This window comes from Gadus chalcogrammus, chromosome 2 (assembly GCF_026213295.1).
Source record: "Gadus chalcogrammus isolate NIFS_2021 chromosome 2, NIFS_Gcha_1.0, whole genome shotgun sequence".
Lineage (NCBI taxonomy): Eukaryota > Metazoa > Chordata > Actinopteri > Gadiformes > Gadidae > Gadus > Gadus chalcogrammus.
In genome coordinates this window covers 6,866,760-6,891,444 of record NC_079413.1, presented here as the reverse complement: position 1 = coordinate 6,891,444, position 24,685 = coordinate 6,866,760, and the positions used below count along the sequence as shown (strand labels likewise).

The 24,685-nt window shown below is 42.3% G+C and overlaps 2 protein-coding genes across 7 annotated transcripts; one reads left to right on the top strand and one right to left on the bottom strand.

The window, feature by feature from the left end:
• The first annotated feature begins 877 nt into the window (after positions 1 to 877).
• Positions 878 to 13,070, top strand: elavl3 (ELAV like neuron-specific RNA binding protein 3). 4 transcript variants are annotated; one of them, XM_056607184.1, is made up of 7 exons: positions 878 to 1,283; positions 7,013 to 7,229; positions 7,342 to 7,445; positions 9,835 to 9,988; positions 10,170 to 10,395; positions 11,534 to 11,572; positions 12,406 to 13,070. In XM_056607184.1, exons 1-7 carry the CDS (start codon positions 1,275 to 1,277, stop codon positions 12,731 to 12,733), a joined length of 1,077 nt encoding a protein of 358 aa, XP_056463159.1. In that variant the 5' UTR covers positions 878 to 1,274; the 3' UTR covers positions 12,734 to 13,070. The 4 variants fall into 4 exon arrangements, with proteins under 4 accessions (XP_056463159.1, XP_056463150.1, XP_056463141.1 ...); XM_056607175.1 differs by having other exon boundaries at positions 10,167 to 10,395; XM_056607166.1 differs by having other exon boundaries at positions 10,167 to 10,395; positions 12,385 to 13,070.
• Positions 13,071 to 17,795: 4,725 nt separating this feature from the next.
• prkcsh (protein kinase C substrate 80K-H) lies at positions 17,796 to 24,664 on the bottom strand. Of its 3 annotated transcripts, none has more exons than XM_056577899.1 (18): positions 24,586 to 24,664; positions 23,970 to 24,063; positions 23,762 to 23,878; positions 23,571 to 23,666; positions 23,404 to 23,461; positions 23,142 to 23,259; positions 22,562 to 22,691; positions 22,357 to 22,441; positions 21,996 to 22,074; positions 21,796 to 21,879; positions 21,007 to 21,177; positions 20,778 to 20,868; positions 20,062 to 20,131; positions 19,754 to 19,843; positions 19,595 to 19,669; positions 19,388 to 19,487; positions 19,095 to 19,250; positions 17,796 to 18,400 (listed from the first exon to the last, which is right to left on the bottom strand). In XM_056577899.1, exons 1-17 carry the CDS (start codon positions 24,613 to 24,615, stop codon positions 19,107 to 19,109), a joined length of 1,632 nt encoding a protein of 543 aa, XP_056433874.1. In that variant the 5' UTR covers positions 24,616 to 24,664; the 3' UTR covers positions 17,796 to 18,400; positions 19,095 to 19,106. The 3 variants fall into 3 exon arrangements, with proteins under 3 accessions (XP_056433874.1, XP_056433892.1, XP_056433884.1); XM_056577917.1 differs by lacking the exon at positions 24,586 to 24,664 and adding an exon at positions 24,499 to 24,581; XM_056577909.1 differs by lacking the exon at positions 24,586 to 24,664 and adding an exon at positions 24,325 to 24,460.
• Positions 24,665 to 24,685: the final 21 nt, after the last annotated feature.

Below are 24,685 nucleotides of genomic sequence, written 5' to 3'. Positions count from 1 at the left end.
GATTGGATGGACGTAAATACGTTCAGACGTTATCTAATTTGATATTCTCCATGTCTGCACCTGACTATAGTAAGCCATCTGCCTTGCATAGGATGCGGGAGAGCCAATGAGAGCTGAGGAAGTTATCCACTCATTCATGAGGTTATTTTGCACAACAGATTTCATGATTTTTAACACATTATTCTCCTTTACCACTGAAGTTTTTTTTAAATACATGATGATTCAGATGCACTGTTGTCATCATAGCACAACACAACTTTCATTAATGGAAAACATGGGGGAAGGAGAGCTGTTGTCTAAACATAAATCACAGTATGTGTGTCTGTGTGTCTCTATCCCTCTCTCTTTTTATACACATATGTATGATATATATATTCAAAAAAGAGCAGGGGGACGATAGGCCACAAAGGGAAAGGGCTATGTGGATTGAAAAAGAGTGGGGAAAGAGAGAGGGAAAGAGAGAGAGGAGGCTGTTGTCTTCTGCTGCACCCATCTGCTCTGAAAGTGCAGGTGGAGCCCTATTCACTCAGCTCTGCATGTGTGTGTTAAGAGGGGGGCAGGAAGAAAGGAAGGGCAATGAGAAAGAAGGAGGGAGTGGAGGGATGAAGGGGCAGGGGGTGCGGTGGCGGCGAGGGGCTGGAGAGTGTAGGATGGAGGGGGGGGGCGGGGGGCTCTTGGTGATCTCTCCTGAAGGGGGGAGCGGGGAGGAGGGGAGAAGGGGAGTGATGCGAGAGGAGCGCATTGCAATGGCTGCCGTGTAGTACCCTCCTCTTGCACAATTAGCCAATCAGCGGCGCGCTCTGCCAGCCAGAAGGATGCATAAAAGAAGAACATTGCAGCAGAGGCACAGAAGGAGACTGTGAGAGGAGCAGGGAAATACACACAAAAGCAGCCAAAGCAGAGCACCCTCCCCTGGACACACCCTGCCGAGGAACACTGCTTCTCTTTTTTTTTCCTTCTTCCCCCCCGATCCGTCCACACCACTTGGAGTGAAGGCTCTTCCTGGTCTCCAGACTGAACGAGAAGCTCTACCTCCCTATTTCTACCATACAGAGGACATCTACAATCCCCCCAGGGCTGAGATCCCTCTGGCGAAGAACTGTATTTTTTTCATTTTTTTCTTTTTGTTTTTCTTTTCCTTTGGACACGGCAACTCCAGCCAGAAACACTAAAAGCCATATCATATTAAGGCCATAGAACACAATACACACGCAACCTCCAGCCTCAAGACCAGTGCAAAGAAGGACCTATATCTCTTTTATTGTACGTCAAGAATGGTTACTGTACGTATGACTTCATTTCTTATTTTCTATTTGTAGGCAACATATGATCGGAGTAATTTCACAATATCCTTGTTGGCCAACATACATTGCGGTCCCATTGTTGTTGATGAATATATAATACAGTATAAACACGCATTGTAACATTCACATGTATTGCAAATAATATCACCACTTTAGATCAGTATATGTATCAATATCAAATGTGGCTTTCATTTCGAAAACGTTTTGAAGGTTAGGGGCTTATGTTTTTGTCCAAAGTGTAAAGCTGGGCTATTATTTTAAACGGATTAACGATCGATAGTGTCAATTAGTAATCTAATACTGACAGATGCGCCACGCGCGACCGCGCTTCAACCTGCGTCTCGAGGACGAATTCAATCTTAGCCCTGCCATTTTAGATAGCGTACATAGTTGGCGAATAAGGAATAGTAAATGAAGATAACTACGCGTCGCTGTTTTGAAGCGTATACGGCTGCTGAGATTAACGCCACAACGCTCTGCTGAAGGTTAAGGAATTCTGCAGGGTACGGGAGAGCTAAAAGGCAGCTGGGCGTTATGAGGGTTTTAAGGCCGCACGGAATGACAGCGAGGGGGGGGGGGCTTCTTTTCCTTGTGCAGTGCAAGGATGCTCGAAAAGGGCTTTCTGAGACAAAACAAGATGCCTCGGAGGCTGAGGGCCATCGAGAAGAGGAAGAGAAAAAGGGTCGAGTCACTTCAGCAGGGGGAGGGTGAGGGGGGGTGGGGTGAGAGCGATTACGCACCCATTGGTTTGGATGGAATCAGGCAAGTCAAAATTCCTAAGGGTTCTCGTTGCGATGCGACCAAAGGAAATGGTTGTCTGGGAGTCTTTCGAAAAGGGACACGCGCACATATACGTTTAGGTGCAATAGGCCTATCCGTTTTGAGCGCATATAGCCTAGCGCATAGCACGCGTGGCTGGTTCGAATCGTCCATCCTTGTTGGATGGAAGGACAACGGGAACGGTGATTAATTAGCTTTGATCGAAGCGGCCGACGGATGGACGAACTGGGCGTGTCTCGGCTGGTCTCGAGCACACAGAATTAAGCAGGCACGCGCTGGCGATTGGCCTCAAAGCCTTCATCTGAACAAATGCCCCGCGCTTGTTTAGCACTTGACATGGTGGGCCTATTGACGGGCTCCAGCTGCCAGCAGGTGGAATGGGTTATTTTATTTTAGACGGTAGTGTGCAGCGAAGGCAACCGTGTAAAAATGAGGTGAAGGTGTGTTGTGGGAAAGGCTACACGTGAAATACAGCTTGGATCTAATGCCCGTTTATTTACTAGAAACCGGCAGGACGCGTGCGCCTCGTGCTCTGCTGTTTGTAGGCAATGAGTTGCTTCATGCACGTAAAAAAAGGAAAATCCAGAAATGTGAATGACCTATAGCCCACCTCAGAGCGATAAGGAGAAAAAAACACGTGCGTTGCGTAAAATAACATAAAATAAGAGAATTGCGGTGTAAATAATAAAGCCTATAGGCCTACGCATTGAAAATGGGACTATATCGAATGGCTTTGTTGGTGGTGTTAAGTTAAAAAAAACATCAACATTTGACAATAAAATGTTCACACGTTTAGGCCCATAATAATATTTTCATTTTATGAAGTGAATCGAATCTGAGTCTGTCGAGCAGGCCCATAGTAAAAGCCATTTGATCAGCCCCCCTTCCACATGGTCTGCAGTCCTCGGTGAGCATGCCTATACCGCAGTGCCAAGCAAATAAAACCGTTGAGTCAGATAACCTTTCCGAGTCCCTTACACAATTCAAGGACAACGGTAGAGCCGTTCCATGTGAACTGAACGATATGTCCTCCGTTTATAGGAATTGCGTGGTTAATATTGCCCTTTGGTAGCACAATTTCATTTTTTACAGTAGGCTATATAGATGGCCTATATGGTTTACCTGCAGTGAAACGACAGAGACGTGTTTACTGAAAGCAAATTAAGCCCAAAGCTGTGTGTAGTTATGTAAGCAGTCATTTGCAGGCCCTCTCGTTGTCTACACAGCCGTCCATTTCCACCAGAAAAAGGGCAAAGAAATAAATAATCGTCTCATCTGATTAGAAAGAATAGTGGGATTGGACAGAAAAACAGAAAATGGCTATTTGAAAACGTGGCCCTTTATCGAGATGTTGACTTTATCGAGCGAGGAGAGCAACGCTGGCGACTGTAACATTCATTGTCCCCGGAGCGTCCTGCACCCCCCCGGCCGCCACGACACAAAGCGCCACTGTTTACATTAATATTCATAGTGCTGCCATAGTCTCGGCGCGCGAGAAGAGGAGGAACGGGTGGCTCTTTTGTTTGCTTGTTTCAATACGTTTATTCAGCGGAAAGGAAAAGGCGCTCCGTGTCGTAGGAGAAAGAGCAGAACGACTCGCTTTTTTAAAAAGTAACACAAAACAATTGATCTTATTTGGGGGGATTGATTTATGTCATTCTACCCGCAAAAAATGGAATACTGAAAAATGACCTAAACTGTCATTTGTTGACAGAAAAGTTTTTAAGGTGTAAAAAGAATTAGAGGACTCGATGGGCTTAACAAAATCGATGGCTCTCTGGCCTCACACGGAATCGTCCGAAGGCCACTCCCTTTTCAGCACGCTGGGTAGCGCCCCGAGTACAACCACTCCTAGTGGTACTCGATGTGTGGCGATGTCTGAGCGTTTAAATATATGTTTGGTAGTAAATATTATACACATAAATAACGTATTTCATGTAAAGGACGGAGAGAAATCGCTGGCAGAGCTGCCAGTGGTGATTCCTGTGTCTGTGTTGCTTGACATATGCCATTGTCATCCCTTAAACTGCAGTGTGGCTAATGCCCTTTGTTTGGGATAATCCTGTAATCTGTTTTATTTAGAAGGCTCATTTACACTCCACACCAGTATTCAGTCCGAAACAATGCCCTATATGAAGAGAGTGTTGTCTGATTAATAAAATATATTTATGTTTTACGACACAAATGGTAAAATGCAATCATGGAAGAAAACATGACTCTTAGTGTAAAGTGCCCTGAAATGGCAGTGGATACAATTATTAACCATGCATGTGTAATATTTGGGTTACAATACAATCTTAGATGATAATATAACAGACCTAATATTCAATTGTTATACGTGCACTGTATAGCATCAATGTCGATCAATTCTATCAACGCTAATATTTTGGCGACACAATGCTCGAAACAGAAACAGACGACAAGTACGACACCAAAAACATTAGCATTTAGCCATGCCATTTCTTCAGTGTTTTCTAATTGAAAAGCACACAGTGTGTAGGTGGTATGTGTGGTTGGCAGGGAAGGCAGGACTCTTGTTTGCATGCAAGTCTGGGCCCATGTGTAGGCGATGCTGAGGCAGTACATAAAAAATGGAGGGCGTTCTTACAGACCCCAACACAGGACATTTCTGCCCGGCCTGATCACTCATTAAGTAATGATGATTTCATGACGTGAGTATGCCTATTGGCATTTTATCTCATAAAAAATAATGCTTAAAGGGCCCTTGCAATTTTGTGATTGTATGATTATACAATTGTATAATTTCACAACATAGCACCTTTTTACAAAGCAAATGTATGCAACCATTTGAAATACCCTAATCATTGAAAAGTGCCCCTTTTACATTATTCCTTAACATCTATACAGGAACTATCCACTTAACTACATTAGTTGCTTCCCTGCAGATATTTCAGTTGGAAAGTCAAGTTTGTCCTGAAAAGGATTTTCCTCCATGATAAGTTTGCCATATTTGGGACAGACTCATAAATACACATACATTCTTTTTTTATCTCAGAAATCAGATCACGGTACAACAAATTGGCCCCCTTACAATGAATAAAGCACACTTCTGTCCAAATGTTCAAAATTGTCAACGTTAATTGACAATACAACACATCCTAAATAATGTAGATTCTAGATTGCCTTGCCTTGAGCTTGGACGTTATTTTTGGACTGCTATACATCTCTGTGGCTGTGTGTATATCTCTTTGTCTTCTCTCTCTCTCTCTCTCTCTCTCTCTTCTCTCTCTCTCTCTCTCTCTCTCTCTCTCTCTCTCTCTCTCTCTCTCTCTCTCTCTCTCTCTCTCTCTCTCTCTCTCACTCTCTCTCCCCCCCCCCCCTCCCCTAGCTCCAGTAACTATCAGATGTTTTCACATGTCAATCTGACTTATATTGCATGCAAACCCATATACACTTTATGCACCACAAGAGAAAGCATTGCCTTGCATTTATGTTTTCCTAGATGGATGTTACACACACACACACACACACACACACACACACACACACACACACACACACACACACACACACACACACACACACACACACACACACACACACACACACACACACAAGTAGTTATGCCATTAGAAACAATGGCATCTTTGAGTGTCTGTTACCTGGGCAACCTGGATATAGCCAAGGCTCAAAAAAAGAAAGCTAGGAGAGAATAGGGGGAAAATCTGAGCAATGCTAAATTGTACCGCATGATAAAAGCACAGAAACAAAACTGAAAAACTGTAAACATGCCTTCGCTAAAATGATAAACTTCAATTCGATTATCGAACCAGAGCTAGGCCACACCCTGATATATACGTGTTTCTAACTTGCGTCTTCAAAGGGCGCTGGAACACATTTAGGTTTCAACAAAAATAAATACTTGAGAATAGAATACTATTGACAGTTGCTAGTATTATTCACATATACCGAAGCTTACCTGAAGCAGCACATATTTGTCAGTTGTTCATTTGCATTTGTAACTGAAACAAAGAGCTATTTTAAATCAATAATTAATCATTGTTTTTGTAAAATTCATTTAAATTAAGCTTTGATTAAAGTCAAGAGACAACAGAGATAATTTTAAATTAGCTACCATCTGGTCAAAGATTAAGCTGATACATATCTCCCACTAGTATTTGAGCTCTGTTATGTTCTCTGTATTATTAACATGGTTACAATAAACGCAGGTTATCGGTGATAATAGAGACTAGGGAGAATTTCTTTCTTAAAAGGTTTCTTAAAAGATCTCCTCTGGATCATATTAAGCAACACAGTGTCCTGAAAAATAAAAAGCAAACCAAAGAATACAAGAGCGACAAACACACAAGTGAGGCGCAGTAGTATATAGTGCACAGACAAAAAAACAAAACAAAAAAAACACCAAGAAAGAGCTCTGAGCCAATCAGAAGATTGAGGCTAGACGACAAATGTCTCCGTCTCTTTTGTCTGTTAACTCAGCCAGCGAGTACCCTCCCCCCATCCCCATCATCTAACTGTCCAATGACGTAATGGTGTTTGACCCTGGAAGAGGAGCTGGGGGAGGGGAGTAGTAGGGAAGGCAAAGGACTGTGACATCTGCAGCACTAGAGGCAGGCGGCAAGGAAGGAGGGAAGAAAGAGAGCTGTGGTGGGGTGGTGTGTGGGGGGGGGGGGGGGGGGGGAGTGGGAGTGGGCTGTGTAAATAGCAAATCAGATTTTTATATATCCGGCTCTCTGCTAGCCGCACAGTTAACCCGTCACTCAAAAGGCTGTGGCCAAATCCTACTGCTGAGTGCGATTTAAATGTTGGCACCAATGCATCCAGTTTATCGGTTTCATGTGCATTAATGCAGCTAAATAACAACCACGGCACTATTGATGCGCAAAAACCTTTCCCTCAATGTTTCCTGTGTGGGCTGGAACTAATGGCCCTCTCTCCATCAGCAGATAATCAGCACCATGGAAACCCAGGTGTCCAACGGTCCGAGCGGAACTAGCCTTCCCAATGGTCCAGTCATCAGCACCAACGGTGCTACAGATGACAGCAAAACCAACCTGATTGTCAACTATCTGCCCCAGAACATGACCCAGGAGGAGTTCAAGAGTCTGTTTGGCAGCATCGGTGAAATCGAGTCCTGCAAACTAGTCAGAGACAAGATAACAGGTGCCGATCACTTGAGCATTTCAACAACTCATGGTATGTCTGAGTGCAATAGCTTTGAGGGTTCGGGGAATCGCTCATATTGACATGTTACGAATCATTTCGTCGTTTTCAGGACAGAGTTTGGGCTACGGATTTGTCAACTACGTGGACCCCAACGATGCGGACAAGGCCATAAACACATTAAATGGTCTCAAACTGCAGACCAAAACAATAAAGGTAAGTGCTTCCTTCTTCCTGCTTTTTATTCACCCTCTTAAAACGCCTCATTCGATCTGGGAGGAAAGTGTGTCGGAGGGGTGTGTGCGGAGAGAGGCCATGACCGTGACAGACGTGAGGGAGGGAGGCAAAGGAGGGAGGGAGGGAGGAGGGGGAAAAAAACGAGCAGGAGTCAGAGGGGAGTGGTGTGCAAGAACAAAGGAAGTGAGAGGCGAGCGAAGGATTGACGGAGAGGGAGAGGGAGTGGAGGTCAGAAAGCAAGAGGGCAGGCGGCACGCAGAGATGATTGTGATGGAAATGTAATTAGAAAGGCCGACGGTGGGGCATGGCGGGTCAGTCCAGGTTACCCCATCTGCCACCAATCTGAGCTAATTAGGGGCTTCCTTTGTCCAGCCAAAATGTGATGAAGAGAAGAATAGGAGTGGGGGGAGGCAGAATATTTGACATAAGTCCCCCTCCCACCACCTGATCAGAAGTGCATCAGAGATTGAGAAGCAGGAGCAGGATGAGAGGGATTGAATGTCTGATAAATATAGCCGGCCAGGAAATCGAGCCCCAGCTGTACAAAGTGAACCTATTGACTTCTGGATAATCACACACACAAGCGCTCCACAAGATGGGATACAGGAATAGATGATTTTATTTAAAAGGGAACATATAGTACATATAGGCATGATAGTAATTTTGACTAATATCATTCTGGCGTATCAATTTAAATAAAAACACAAACAAATCTGGATACCCATCCAGAAAAAAACTATTTTCGAGTATTAAGATCTTGGCAAGACTATTGGTAACTTCAGCATACAAACAGTAAAGATGGTGATTGGGTAACATCACTTGTTGGATGTTATGATTTATGAAACAAAGATCATATCCACTGATCATCAGCCCAAGGAAGGGCTTAGGAAAAAATGAAGAATCTACAAATAATGATAGACTAAGCTCAATGACAAAGCAAATATCAGACTCCACATCATAAGCCATCAGCAGAGGTCTACGGATGAGTGGGGGTTGTGCAGGAGAAAGTATTGGGGGGGGGGGCGTTGCATGGGGAGCAGAATGTCAATGACAGGATTAGAGCCATATGGGCTGCAGGCACCATCTGTACTGTGGAAGCGACAGGGAGAGGGTTAATTATAGGGCAGTCTTCTGCTCCCCAAATGCAGCAACTCCCCCCTGATCCTCCACAGCACCCTAATCAGTCCACCACACATCCCCTCTCCCTGATGCACAGGCTGTCTATCTCCGCCACGCAGGCTGCTGCTCAGCCCTGACGGACACGGGCAACGCAGCTGGGTGCATTGAGGAGTAATACTAAAGAAAACAACTCAAATAAATGTCAATGTGTGACAGCGAAAGAAGGCTGTTTAATAATGCAATAACAGTATATATATATATATATAAAAAAAAAAATATATATATACATATATGTATTTCTATGTTTAGAAATATATATATAAAGATATTACTATAGATATTACTATATATATAATATTATTATTAGTAATAGTAATACTATAGTTATATGCTATATACGATATAATACAATAGATTATGTTTACTTTTAGGGTCTGTGCAATTGACTAATTCTATTTAAAACACCTATTTTAAACACCCTAGTCGCAAAAGATTTACTTCAATATTTAAAGTGATTGGTATCGGCACACAATTAAACTATAAGTCCATAGTGTGTATGCTGGTGTATTTATAAGGGGAGCAGTAGAACGGCACACACACCGTGTGATCAATGTAGGTTGTTTGCTGGTTGCCAGTGGAGCCGCTCTCCCCGAGAGGATAGAGACAAAGGAAAAAGGCAGGCAGAGGGAGGTGCCGATCGGCCTATCTCAGGCAACATTCACACCCTCGCACCGTATTCACACACAACACAACACAAACACCCTCACAATACACCGACTCACATTATCTCTCATGGACACACACCTTCTGGCTCTCATACACAGACACACACACACACACACACACACACACCGACGCGTATAAATGTATAACTTTAGCTATCAGTCACTATCACACCGTTCCCCACAGGGATGCCCAATGTGGACGACAAAGGGACTGAAAGACAAAAGGGGGAGACAAAAAATGGCCAGGCATTGAAAGACAAGCTCATATCCAGTGGTCAATGACCGATGGTTTATTGTGGAGAGTAGTTCCTATAAGATATATATAATGCTGTCAGTACAGGTCGTTTGAGATGGAGCAGTATTTCAATTAAGACTAGGGGGTAAATAAATATGTAAGGAAAAGGAAAAAGTGAGAAAGTGTTATTAATCCAAATCAAAACACATACACTGTATAAGGCTAATGTGATTCTTGCTGTGCTTAGTTCCATTTTTCACCGTTCTTACTAATGATTCATGTGTCGTAGGTTTCATATGCCCGGCCGAGCTCGGCTTCCATCCGTGACGCCAACCTCTATGTCAGTGGCCTCCCAAAGACCATGAGCCAGAAGGACATGGAACAGCTCTTCTCCCAGTATGGACGCATCATCACATCCCGCATTCTCGTGGATCAAGTCACAGGTACAGACTTACTTCATGACCTCCCTGTCCCCCCGGTCTAGCCTAGGGTCCTCATCCCTGTGTTGAAAGTCTTAACTAGCCACTATGATACAGCATTGGACCTGGCTGGCCGTTGTGGCCCGGGCAGTGCCCCCTCACCCCACAGGGACTAACGTGGCTTGTTCTTCATAACCTGGAGCAGGCATATCGCGGGGAGTAGGTTTCATCCGGTTCGACAAACGGAACGAGGCGGAGGAGGCCATCAAGGGGCTGAACGGGCAGAAACCCCTGGGTGCGGCGGAGCCCATCACCGTCAAGTTCGCCAACAACCCTAGTCAGAAGACGGGCCAGGCCCTGCTGACCCAGCTGTACCAGACGGCCGCACGCCGCTACACGGGTCCCCTCCACCACCAGACCCAGCGATTCAGGTACTGAACCCCCCATGCCCGGCCACCTTTCAGACACTTTGGCCCAATCCCATTTCTACCCCTTAACCCTTCCCCTTACCCCTCCTCCTTGTTTTGAAGGGGGAAGGGGAAGGGGGGAGGGGGAAGGGGAAGGGGTAAGAGGTAGAAATGGGATGGGCCTTTGCCTCAACGCCATTGCTACTAATACACATCACTGTGGGGAAAAACCCTATGATTGCACTTGAGGATAAATCACGGTAACCGTTGGATACGTTTAAGTTCAAATGGCCATCCAACCGATTCCCCGTGGCGTCATGTAACACAGGACATTATTTTAATGTATTTGGTAATATATATCTCGACCGAATAAGGAGTTATTTTAAATGAACACAACCAAATTACTGAAGTATTAAACATACAGTATGAAGTTTTTCAATGTAGAGGGAGGTTAATGGTGCTCATCCTGTTTCCTTCTTACTCTTTCTCTCCGACTTTCTTCGAAACTGCAGCATCATCCCTCCATTTGGAAAGGGACCAGATCCAAATAACAGCACAAAACCAATGTAAGAGACCAGATTTTGGCACAATAACTATAAAAGGACGACAAATCTTGGTTTTAAATAACATCATGTTGACCTCTTTCAAATCAAATTAAAGCTAACTGGTGTATTACTTTTTAAAGTGTAGGCATTTTGTGGAATTAGCGCAGTCAGGATTTTGTACTATCTGACCGTGCTCAGATTGAAAACTAGAGGTTTTACAACTCGGCATAACAAAATTAATTCTCATCAGTTTGAAGCGCATCACTTCAGCTAGATCTGCCTCAGAGAATTAGATGGCAGAGAGCAAGTGGAGTGATCCAAAGTCCATATTCAAAACAATTTCAGGATAAAGACAATTCCAATGAAGTGAAGATTTTAAATTATCGCTGAAAGATGAATTCCAAACCAGATGCATACTCAAATGCGGTTACTGCCGTTGCCACATCATCAGTTTGATGCTGGGATGCTTTGGACGGCATTGTGCATTAAATGCTGCAATGTAAAGGGTGCCCTCTAGAGCTTGGAGAGGGAACTGCATGTGAAGTGAAAGTCCCCCGTCCTTGCAGAGCTCACCACTAACTTCTCCATCCCCTTCATTCTCCTTTTTTGCATTGCAGACTCGACAATTTACTAAACGCCAGCTACGGAGTCAAGAGGTAAATGCCAAAGGTTTACGATCAAAAGCATCCACATAAAAAAAAACAGAAAAAAATAGAATCAATCCTCAGATAAAGTGCCTGGAAGACCACCTGCTGACCTCCTTTTAAAAATGCAAGACAATAGACCCTAATTTCCTATTCACTCTGGGCGGTGCCTATGTGAAGCTACGAAAGCTATCAGCAGAGTAGCGTCTCAGACAGGCACCTGACAGCAGGGTATTCTGGCATGGCTTGGTTGAAACCCTTTTGTTCCTTTTTTCCGTTTTGATGAATGGAACTGATTTTTTCCTGTATTTCTTTCTGAACTAACATTGTCAGTTTCAGTTGCTTTAATGTCCCTTTTTTCCACCAGCATGGATACATACCAGATTCCGTTTGCGTCTCCTCTGTTTGCTCTGGTTTTTTTCCGTATGATTTGATTCTGATTTGCTTTTCATCCCTCTCTAGGTTTCTGTGTTTTGTTCGATATTGTGGTTTCCGTCCGACATAGTGATTTCTTACGTGTCTTGACTATTACAGAGGCTTTGGTCAGCAGAGACATTGACTAAAAAATATGCAGTTTGTGTGGGCGTCCATGTGCCAGTGCACGCAGTGCTATTTTACATGCAAGCAGGTAGTTTGCAGCCACTGTGGTGCCCACACACACATATATTTATCTACTTTACACAGCCGTGGGGGCTGGAGATGGGGGTCCCCTGACTCCGTACATGACTACAAAGCCTTAGCGTGTATTCCCAGCTACACGCGCCATAAGAGACAGTATAGAGCGCTGGATGCTGTGTGGAACTTCAGAATGACACCCATGGTAGTTCTCCTTCTCTCCTTCCCAGATTCTCCCCCATCACCATTGACAGCATGACCAGCCTGGCGGGGGTCAACCTCACAGGGCCCACCGGCGCCGGCTGGTGCATCTTCGTGTACAACCTGTCCCCAGAGGCGGACGAGAGCGTGCTGTGGCAGCTCTTTGGGCCCTTCGGTGCCGTCACTAACGTCAAGGTCATCCGTGACTTTACCACCAACAAGTGTAAGGGCTTCGGCTTTGTCACTATGACCAATTACGACGAGGCGGCCATGGCCATCGCTAGCTTGAACGGCTACCGCCTGGGCGACCGCGTGCTGCAGGTGTCTTTCAAGACCAGCAAGCAGCACAAGGCCTGAGACAGATGGGTTGCCACCACCACCAACATCATCTCCTCCATTCTGCTTAGAGTACTTGAGCTAGCTCACTGCTACACGGGCCTCGACTGGGTCTGTCTCTCTCTCTCTATCTATCTCTCTCTCTCTCTGACACACATTCATAAAAGCCCTTCAAATTCCGACATGCTCTAGCAAAACACACACATACACACGAGTCCATACACACCAGGCAATGAGACATATCTCAAATCAAAGATACAGAAGTCAGAGTTTCAAAACACACTCAATAGTGGAGTTGTTCCTTTTTTTTTCTTTCTACACAACATGCTACACTTTCCCCATATTTGCCTGGATTGAATTAGTAGGCATGAGTGGTCTTTATAGGGGGTGGGTATGAGAGGAATATATAAAGGAGACAGTCTAAAGAATGTGACAGAGAATGTGTGCGGAGTGCTTTGATTGAATTCAGGCAAATAATGATATAACTGCTGAACAAAACGATCAAAATTCTAAATGAACGATTATGTGCAATTTACCCAAACTCTTACCCCCACCATCTCTCCTGTCATCTTGCTGGAGAGGATGTTGTCACTTTTTTACACTTGGGCATTTTGAATCAGCGATTCTTTTTAGATCAAAGTAAAATAAATTTAAAAAACAGTGTTCTCTTATATACGTATATTAAAATATAACTATATATTCAATATTTAAGGTGGTTATAATAGCCGAGTATGTAAGCATTTTCTAGAATCTTTGACTGCTGTTTCCAGAGTCTGCATTAGGTGGTGCCTAGTGTATAGACAGTTTCTCTACCATATGAGAGCTTTTGCTCAGACCCAATATTGAGGTTAACAAATGGATACTGGTCACAGAAATGATTAGCCTGATTAGCCATAAGAATGCTCTTCCCTTCAAAAATCTCCCAACTACAACAGTTCACTAATCACACAATTTATCACACATCTAAACAGATTGACAAGGATTTGCAAATATTTGCCCATCAAAGTGATGTCATCTATTCACATATTGAATTCAAACACAAGCAGACTCTGCATTGTGCCAGATGATAATGATCATTTGTTTTTATAATTACAATAAGAAAGGCAGGGAAAACCTCTTCCACCACAAGACAATTTAAAGACAAATACCGGTTTTCCACTTTTTGAATACTTTTTTGACATTTGTAAAGACATTACGACCTGAAAATAACATAAATATACGTCAACAGAATGTATAAAGATTTCCCAGATTAAACAGGCATCTGATTATTTGTATAAAAACAAAAATGAAATTTGCCAAAAGATCTATACAAAACTCAAGAACACCAGTATTTGTCTTTAAACTGATGCTCAAAAACAATCTTTTCTCATAGACGAGGCAATAGTTTTATATATCTATACGTGGAATAAGAAAACCTCTCTTAAAACTAAAATGCATACAGCAAAATGAAAATCCCTGCTGTTCCAACACCCTGGATCTGAACAATGACCACCTGACAATAATCGTATTAGCACTAGGGAGCCCTAGAGAAAACAGCTTGTTGCCAGCTCCTCGGGCTTCTCCAAACTGTTTTGGTTTTAACCCTTCAAAAGCTTCTCAGATTAAAATTCTTGCTCTGTAAAAATTGGAATGGACAAAGACAAATCAGGCCCAGAATTTAAAGGACTGTCTTAAAATATGCTTGTGTTCATGCACTACCACCAATATAGTATATCTTAGCGTATCTGCCCCACCCCCTCCCCCCTAAACCCAACAGCATGGAAATGATCTGTGGTGGTATCACTGATGGAACATTATGCCAACTACAACCTGTCATGCTGAACTATGTGTTAAGAAACCTAATTTAGGATCTACCATGGGAAGAGGTATTGTCTTCAAATACCAAGTTGTCTGCACATGAGAATAGAAATAAGGTCAACTATATTCAAGACATTTTTGCTTTTCTAAATGACGCTGTGTTAGCCAAAGAGGATGACGATCTCTTTGAAAGGATTACATTAGAGATAAATCTATTTTTATACATACAAAAGAACAAGACCTTGTGCTGAATTTTTACAGATTCTTAAGCTTGGAAAAATTGGGGCGATCGCATGGCTTTTATTTAAACCCTCGGATCTTTGCAGAACGATGGGGGTAAAAGGCATGCGGTGTACGGGTGGGCGTTAGGGAAGGGGCAAAGGAAAGTTGTAACTCAAACTTAACTGTTCAACCATATCAAAACAATTGAGACTTAGCAACAAAAAACAAAGTTGATGCATACAAGTTAAACAGTTAGGGTTAAAACCTGATAGATGTTTCTACATCTTTACTTTACAGTGTGCATTCACACTCAATTCTCTCATCTCTAGGTTGTGTACAGTGTTGCTACAATGATGGTGCAGTGAGCTAAAAGTGCTTTGACTTGAGAATCCCAGACTAAGCTGCAGTGAGACAGTTTCATTGCCCAGATGGAAAAAACATAATGGCAGATTGCAAAAAGAAAGGTTAAAAAAGGCAGATTCATAATAAACATTGATTCACATTCATCGCAATTGGGTACATTTAATTTCCGCCAATGAATTATATGGCAAGGCGGTACCAAGGCCAAAATTATATTATCCTGACTGCAATTGTTCCACTAAACGTAACTCTTTATTGAATATGGACCCTCTTTAACTTATGTTAATATTTTTGAGCATCACAGTTGTGCATATACCAAAACTAATGTCAATCAAATAAAATATAAAGTAGCAACAAACCCCATTTGCACGTTTCATATAGGCTTCAAGATAAATAAAAAAGTCATATAAAATATAATGTGTGAAATCAGATCACCTCCCGACAAAACAAACAGTAAATATCAAGTGTACGACCCCCCCCCCCCCACCCCCCAATATTGATAGTGGGTGGTTTTAATTTTTTTTTATTGATTTTTCAAACTGGAAATATTACAACATGATGGAAATGTACCATGGACTTTTTTCAAAATTATTATTATTAATCATACCATTTCATTCCCAATTATATCCAAATGATTATTGGTGGTGTGAGCAGTGCTAATCACATGAAAGGACTAATAGTAGCTATTTTAAGTTCAGGCCATGCAAGAGAATAGGTAGCACAGGGGAGGTGAGCATTTGGCCTGGCCTTGAAATGGAAACAATAGGCAATGTTAACTAGAGCTGTTGACCTAGCCATGTCCAGTCTACTATGTCTAACAAGAAACAAATCAGTGCAAAATGGAGCCGTCACACACAGTCCAAACAGACCCTCATCACTAACATAATATAAAACAGTAGAAAGCCAGGATAATGGCAGGAGACCACCCAACGACACCGCTTGAACAGCAACAATAATCATTTAAACAAAAAAGACAAAAAAAACAACCTTTCCTATGGAACAGTAAGTGCAATGTGCTTTGTTTTTATATTGACTGAGAACAAATGATATATATTTTTTAAAAAACAAATTAAACGTCACACTGAAGTGGTTTGCAGAAGAGCAAAAACGATCAAATATACAAGAAGAAAATAGCCAGATTATTAAGGGCATCTAACAAGCAATGAAAGCTTTGATCTAATCGATTCATTTTTAAATGTCCATAATCCCCTTCCTATGCCCCGATTTGTTGCTCAGGCCAGACAAGCTAATATAAACTGCATATTTGGCTGACCTTACGAAGCAATTATAAAAGACCTTGAAAGGAATACTGTCTTATATATCATTCGTTTTAGCCCGTGTCAGTTTCAAATATCTTTTTTTTTCCCTGTGATTTATCGATTTACTTTACATATCAAGACTCACTTGTTAAATTAGCATTTTTGTGTTGTTGATGTTACCATAGAGGAGACACATTGGTCAAAGATTTTGTTTGGTTGCTTTGGTTGGGTACAATTTGTTATTTTTTATACCATTATTTAATTAGTTGCAGTTCTTAAAGTGTATGCAGATTTTAGACTTAGTTAGATTTTTTTTTATTTCAATCAAACTGTGTTTAATTGTGTTTGTAAAAGTCTGTGGTAGCTTTTGTTGCAACATAAAATAATTTAAACAGAAAAAATTCAAGATAGCGCCAACAAACTTGTATTATTTGGGCGACTTTAAGCTTGTAGTTTTAACTTATTGTTAACTTAAAAACTATTTATTATGATTATTATTATTGCCTCGTATAAAGTATGTTTTGTGTATATTTATTGTTTATTTCATTATATTTGCAAGTTTAAAAGATTTTAAGTTTGCCAAAATTGTGGTTACACCATTTCGTTTCTTAAAAAGGGGGACAACTAGATAAAAAAAAACGCTTTAGAAGTACGATTTGGACATGTTCTCCATAGTCAAAGAATGCACTGCTATATTAAACTAATTGAAGTGTATAAACATACATGCTGTGTGCTAGATGTTAAGCCTTTACTGCCTGTGTTCTGTTTGTCTTGTTCAATGAAAATCTTTTGATTATTTAATCTAATCACAGTCTTGTTTTTTCCAATCACTCAAATAACCTGATTGTTATCTTAAGGGCCATAAGGACGGACTCAAAGGGCATGGCTGGAGCCTATTGCAGGACTCCAGTTAGAAGCCAGAAACATATGTAATGTCCATCGCTCAATGACCTCTCAAGAAGCCTTCCTGTCTCTGCTGTTTGGTTTATATTTATACAGTGAAAGTAGGGCTGCCTCTCCCCAAAGACTACAGCATAGATCCGAGATCCTCTTTGCGATCGATGGAATAAATGGAAACAAGAGATAGTGTTTCATATGAGGCTAAATGCATTGGGAATACAAGCTGGGAGCTGAGCTCACAGCTCCAATTTCAGACCATGAGGCAGCAGCAGGAAAGTTTTTTGGGAGTGCCGGCGTTGGGGTGGGTATGTGAGGGAGGGGTTGAGTGGTCCTTTGTTTCTCAACCAACTGTATTTTGTGTCTATTTATTTAGAAGAGGGGACACAGTAACATAGTGATGTTTTCTTACATTTTCCTGCAATGGTAGAACAAATCGAAAAGGTTCAAAAATGATCAAAACCGATCTGCTGACACCAACGTCAGTGGAAGAACAAAAAATCTCATACTTCCAAACATGACCAAAACAAACGATGACAAAATTTACGAAAGAAAAAAAATAAACCTGTCAGTTTAGTCTAGGATATTTATTACTGGGATTTCAGCTGAAGACGCTTGAAGACTTTTTCATGGAATTGTTTAATTATTTGTACTTTACATGCCAGAAAAAAATAAAAGTTACAAATCTGAGTGACTGTTTCCGTGGATCTCCTTGTCAAAACTATAATTGATAACCATCAACCACCAACCATTGCCAATATCATTACAGGTGGCTAACATTTATATATTATTTGCACTTTCTATGACTTTGCTGTAAGAAATGACAAAGGACTATAGGATATAGGAGAACTCATTCTCTTAAAGTCTTCATCTTTTTAGTGTTGAATAGAAAATAATTTTAAAATAAGACATAATGCAGAGTCATCCGTAATATATACTTGTAAAATCGTTTTTCCAAAAAAAGGAACTGGTTTGGAATATGTTAAAAACTTTATTTTTTAATGGAATGACAATTACTTTTAGACAGTTGTATATCGGGGTAAAACAAAGTAGACAACCTAGAAACTCTGAACTAAAGAAAGGAAGTCCCACATGGATCTCTACTCAGCTTCGTGCAGAAGAGGTTGCTGCCAGTGGTCCCTTTAAAAGCCGCCTGAAATGGACAGCATAAACATAAACCAGTTACCCTTACAGTCATCATTCATGCTGTTCTTGTAGCTTTCTTAAGGCCTTCATAGCAATAGCATCTAATATGAAACATTTAATGCAACAAATTTAAAACAATAGTGAATATTTACATGACAATCTTAACTATAAGCCATAACAGTGAGGTAATCTTTACTTAACATCCATTGTCGGTATCACCTTACCATACAAAACAACGTGAAACACACGATTTAACGATTCAGTTCAATCTACAAATGTGTTAAAGCAGAAATAGCCTTGCTAGTTTGTCTTTTTTTTTTTCTAAAAGGGAAAACTAGATCTGACAACCATTAACAGCATTATTCAATTGTAAATCATTCCTGTGAAAGGACTCAAATGAAGTTACCATTACCTCACGCTTCCTGCTCTGCTCTGTCTCAACTGGGGGAGGACTGGCATCACAAGAGATCTTTCCTCGAAATAAGGTCAATTCTGAGGGTGCGTGGAAAAAGCCCCACCCCAGCTAGGATGATTTTAAGTGTATGGGTAGAGATCGTGTAACTCCATATACACCTAACTCTTTTCCAAATTGAAGCACTGCTCGTATTTTTCCACTCCCTACTTAATAATCCTGACCCTGATTCTGACATCTGACCCAATAATGGCCTCATGTCTCAACAATGTTGCATGCTTTGACTTACGCTCGGGTGAGCCTAAAGTTCTGTGTGGCCGTGGTTTGCGTCCAGGCTTGGCGGCTCCTGGCACACTGCGGGGGTGGTGAACTCCATGAGGTACTCGCAGCGGCTGGGCTCGGAGACGGACATCACCACCGTTTCCTTTCCGCAAGTAAGCTTCACCTGGAAGGGATAAGGGGCACCATTAACGTCCGAAGACAGTGTCCCTGTGCTGTCAATACGGATGACCAGGGCTGAATGGAATACTGTGGGAAGAGGCCAAACGGGGGTAGGGGGGGGTGGTGGAGGAGGGGACGTACGGTGGTGGATCTGTTGGGGCCCTGCCAGCACCCAGTGCCGTGGTCATACTTCTTTTGGGAGTAGACGTTATCCTCTGAACCAGACCAGGATCCCCAGGACCTGAAGAAGGATGGTTGAATGGTTAAAGAGGAAAAGGCAGGGTGATAAGCTAAACACAAAAAACAACCATTACAATATGCGATGAAGGCACCGCAGAGTATACTTACCCAAGGTTGGTTTCAGATCCCCCAAACTTGGGTTTCTGGGATACTCGGTTGAATGGACATAATCTGTAGATGTACCTAAAAATAAAATGGAGGAGAAAGCTGAGTGTCCTCTGTCTGGCCATATATGCTGATGTCATGCGTATCAGCGTGTGAACTTACTCGCTCGTAGTAAGGTCGTAACATTGGCCATAGAGGTAGGCAAATTCAAAACTAGGTCCGAAATCAAGGGAGATCTCCTTCTCAAGGCCCCTGCGGAAACACAAATCAACCAAGTGAGAATAGGGTCATTTATCAGCAAAATATCCTTTATCTCCCAATCCCCATTGAAAACAATTCCATGTGAATAATGCAGTGGCTATTGTGCCATGAATAAAAACAGAGGAGTAGGCCGATTTCAGTTGATACAATGCAGGACGATAATTATTTATGGGAAGCAAGTCTATCCATATTCATCCAGGAAGACTCACTTGATTTGATCATCCACTGCACGAAGAGCTCTTTCCGCCTCATCAAATTCATCCCTGGCTTTCTGGGCAACTGGGATTCAGAATAACTTGATTAATGATACAGCAGCACAGAAAACATCCATTAAAGCCATTTACATTGGAGGTATGCGCACATATACGTATTCACGCACGCACGCACACGCACACACACAATCACACACAACTGTGCATTTAAACCCACTCTTAAAAGTTATGTATCCTAGAGCTTCAAAAGTCTCATTAAAATGTGGAAAGTTGTTTTCAGTCGTCAAGTTCATTTAGCTGTTCTGAAACACAGTTTCAAGAGACCATCTGCCATTATACATTAAAATAGCTATAAGGTATACCTATTAAAACAAAGGCAGGTTTTGTTTATTCAATACAAATGTAGTTGCAATATCCTAATGTACTTCAGCTTTTTCATACATCTATAACCCCAGCACTTAGCAAAAACAAAAAGATTGGTTCTACAAAACAGCGCAACCTTAAAAAAAAAAAAGGGCTGATGAATAAACCTTGTATTTCAAAACAATGAACGAAAACTTCCATCCATCAAACAAGTGCTGAGCTATCGGAAAACCGAATGCACTGGATTGCAGCGTCAGCACCTACTCAGGCAATCAGCTCTGGGTATGGTGGGGTGTGATGATAAAAGCCACCGTTATACACCACAGACACGCACTGAATCAAGCACTCACCGTCGATGAGGCTCTGGGTGCCTTCCTCATACGGTGGCAACGCCTGCTCGTCCTCCTCTGTGGTTTCAGTGGGCGGCGCCGTGGGTGGGATCTGCAGAAACAGACAAACAAACAAACATTAACACAGATCAGGTCAGCCACTGAGAATATAATCCAGAGGGTTTCACTTTAGGAAGGGGATTAAAAAAACAGAAGAAAATAGCAAACTCAGGGGTGGGGGGCGTCCTACTTTATCGTCTTCTTCGTCCTGGTCCTCATCATCTTCGTCGTCTGGGTCCTCGTCCTCGTACTCCTCGGGGACCTCCTCGTCGGGGTACTGCTCCGAGTCGTGGTCGGAGGCCGGCTCCGTCGTCTCTTCGGGGGTCGGGGGGTCCACAGGCGCGGGGGCGTCCGTCTGGGGCTGAGGCGAGCGGGAGGTTTCAGGTGGAATAGCAGGAGCTCTAAGGCTGTTCACACGGGCCTGTGGTCTGGCCTTGTGGTCTCTAAGGCTGTTCACACGGGCCTGGGGTCTGGCCTTTTTGTTTCTCATTATGCCCGCATTCTCCAGACTGTTTAATGACTCATTTGGTTAATTGTTTTTACTGTAAAATTAGGTAACTGTGTTCTACGGGGCCATCTGTGGCAAAAGTTGGTTTAAACTGGTCCAACTGGCAGTGCTCAACTCAGACTGTAAATCCGTCTTTAATGGCTTGAATCCACTTGCGTTGATTAAAATATTTAATTGATTTATACAACGTCAATGTCGTTAGTATTTTGGAGATGATATGGAAAAAGGTTCTGGCATCCGTTATACTAAAGCACTTTCATAATTGATATTCAATGTACTCCCTCAAAGCACTCAGGATATCTTTAAAAAATTAATATTCAAACTAGCATCATACATTTCACAGCAACAAATGATCAACAGCCCATTTTGTCCAATTTGTTACAGTTTTCCCCTGTTTACAGCGTTTAGTGCAGACAGAACACACACTGCAATGAACCAATGTTCAGAGGGCCCAAATACCCAGACTGTTACCTCAGAGAGATATTTTTCTTTGATGCTGCTCCAAATGGTTTCAAACGCTGCAGTGTCCACGGTTTCCACTCCTCCCAACACCCCCTGAAACGCAAGAAGTCTTCCCTCAATGACATTTTGAATGAACAACAATATGGCTCCACGATGAACTGGTATGGAGTCGACCCATCCGAGGTGCTGCGCGTGGGAAGCGGTCTCACCTGGGCCTCCTCTTCGGTGAACATCCCGTCTGCATCGGGATCTAGCTCTGTGTGGGCCTGAAGCTCCACCGCTGAAACACTGACAGATACAAAGATGAATAAATAAGCATAAAACAATACACCGGTCACAGTAGTATTGGTAGTAGTATAAACACTTACAATACAAGAGATGGCTAAATGTATGAGGCAAACAGCATTTATTTGTGTGAGGAAATCCGTAGAAACTAACTATATTGTGAGCTATTCTTAAACGTGTAATAACGATTTATTTCTAATGATCTCATTTTTAAACCTGTCTTGTACCAGAATTATGTAAAAAGGACCTACATTAACAATTCGTTCTAGGAGCTCAAACACTTACAGGCCATCGGCATCAACATCAAGTCTAAGAAATGCCTCTGCCATTTTTGTATTGTCCTTCTCCGCACGGATAACGGCTTGTTGTTCTGAAACAGGAAGTCATGGGAAATACAAAGGATTACACGACCTCAGATGAAAGACTTTATAGCCACTGCTCTCAAAGCCAGGAAGAGCCGAAGAGTGCGACCCATGTTGTGCTGCTGTACCTTCCCAGGCCTTTAGATGGCGATCTTTGGCTTCTTTTTCAGGTTTTTCTGCAGCCTCCTTCACAAGCCTCAGGGCCTCCACCGCGTCTTCTGATGCCCTCTTGCTGAGCTGAAGTTCAGTTACTTTGCTCTGTTTAAACCAGACATAAAAAATTCACTCAATATATTAAAATATTAAACCAGCATCAAATATTGAACATTTATAAGAACAAATCTTAATAAACCAAACCTTAGTAAAATTACTAAGGTTCTGGTTTTAGTAAGATAACAGGGTTAGGGAACAGTTCATATTCCACATCATAAATGGAAGGGCCGGGATCATAATACGTAAGTAATATGATGGTTTCCCATATTTTATCCATCCATTTCCTTCACTCTCTGTTTATTTTGAGTCATTGTATCAATCTCTATATTTTGAGCCATTCATTCATTACAAAAATCATAGGTTTTGCAGTATATATTTATGTTGCACTCTTGAGCCTTTCCTGTTGTGTTTGACACACACACAGGCACGTCCGAATTATAAACCTTCATTAAACTAAACCAATCTTCTTCTGGTAGATAAGTTCCCCATGCCCACCTGCTTCTCATCCAGGCCCCTCTTGGCCTCGTGTATGAGCTGCTGTTTGAGCAGGAAGCCCTCCTTGGCCACCTCGGCCAGCATCTGCAGGCTTTCCCTCTCCTTACGTCCGAGTTCCCTGAGAATCACACAGGAAGGGCATCAACAAACTGCCACTTATACGTTGGCCTTACACGGCCTCGCCTCAAAAGGTTTGAATAAATACACATAAACAACAAGATTTGACAGAACTACGTGTTGAGCAAAGGATTATGTGGTTTACCTGCAGGTGTTTTGACAAGTAGCACCGCTATTATACTCATCTGTTGTGTCGCAGCAATCTGTGTGGGAAGGACACTTTGAAAAAAGGTAGGCTTTTCGTTGACAATAGACATACGATTAGTGTGAACAGTAAGGGGATTTGGGGTGGTCAGGTGGTGTAATTCTTACCACAGATGCCGTCATTGATTCGTGAGGATGGAATGAAACCTGGGCGGAAGCCTGCGTTTGTGCAGTGGAAACTGCCATTGGGACAAGCAGCAGTGCCTGAAAGAACCAAATTTCTGTTACTCCTGCAGACCACCAATTTGATTAATTGGTATCGCAAATGGTTTTCTTGACAATGCGTGAGCCATACATACCCGGTTCATCAGAGCCATCCTTGCAGTCACAGTAATCATCATTGACTCTATCAAACGCTATGGTCCCCGAGCCGTCTAAACAAGTGAATGGTCGATTCTCTTCATAGAACTGTCTCTCTGTGGATCAGCAAAAGACAAGATGTGATACATGGGCAGTTTAATGCAGATTAAATATTCAAAGATTAATGAGGGAATATATCATTCTCACTTGACAGAGGAACTCCGCGGGGCCGCAGCACCTCCACCGCTGTGACCGCCCCCAGAAACATAACAAGCAGGTACGAGGAGGCCATGGCGATGCTCTGGGCAAAGCAGAAGGGTTTTACAACATTAGATTCAAACGCATTATAGCACATCGAGGGAACTGGGACATCGTAAAGTTTTGCACGTCAACATCATCAATGAAATATAGGAGTGGGACGAGGAGAAAAGGATATCCGTCTAGTGTTGGCAAACGATGAGGTTCTTAACTTTTGACAACAGAGCATTTAACTACACCGCAAGTCGATTCAATTACTGACTACTTTTATCATTATCTGGATATCCGGACAGACATGCTGTACCTTACAATTGTTAAACAACCTAAAATACATTTCATCTCCCGATTATTACTGGAGCTAAGAGGAAGGCGACTACAGCGTGATGGTAGCAAGGAAGTACAACTGAATGCAAAGGGCGACTCCTTCAACAACTGTAGTTCAAATTGTATATTGTCGACGATTAACTGTATGTCTTACATTGCAATAATGGCAATTAATGACTTGTTTATCAATAGAATATAGATTATTTCTAGTGAAACGAACAAACAGCTTATCATTCATTACCTTTTCTTGTTTCGTCACTGGATTGCGCATGTGCGGACCCTCGCGATCGGTGGTTTCTTCTGATTGGATAGTACAATTATTCCACAGCAAATTATTGGTG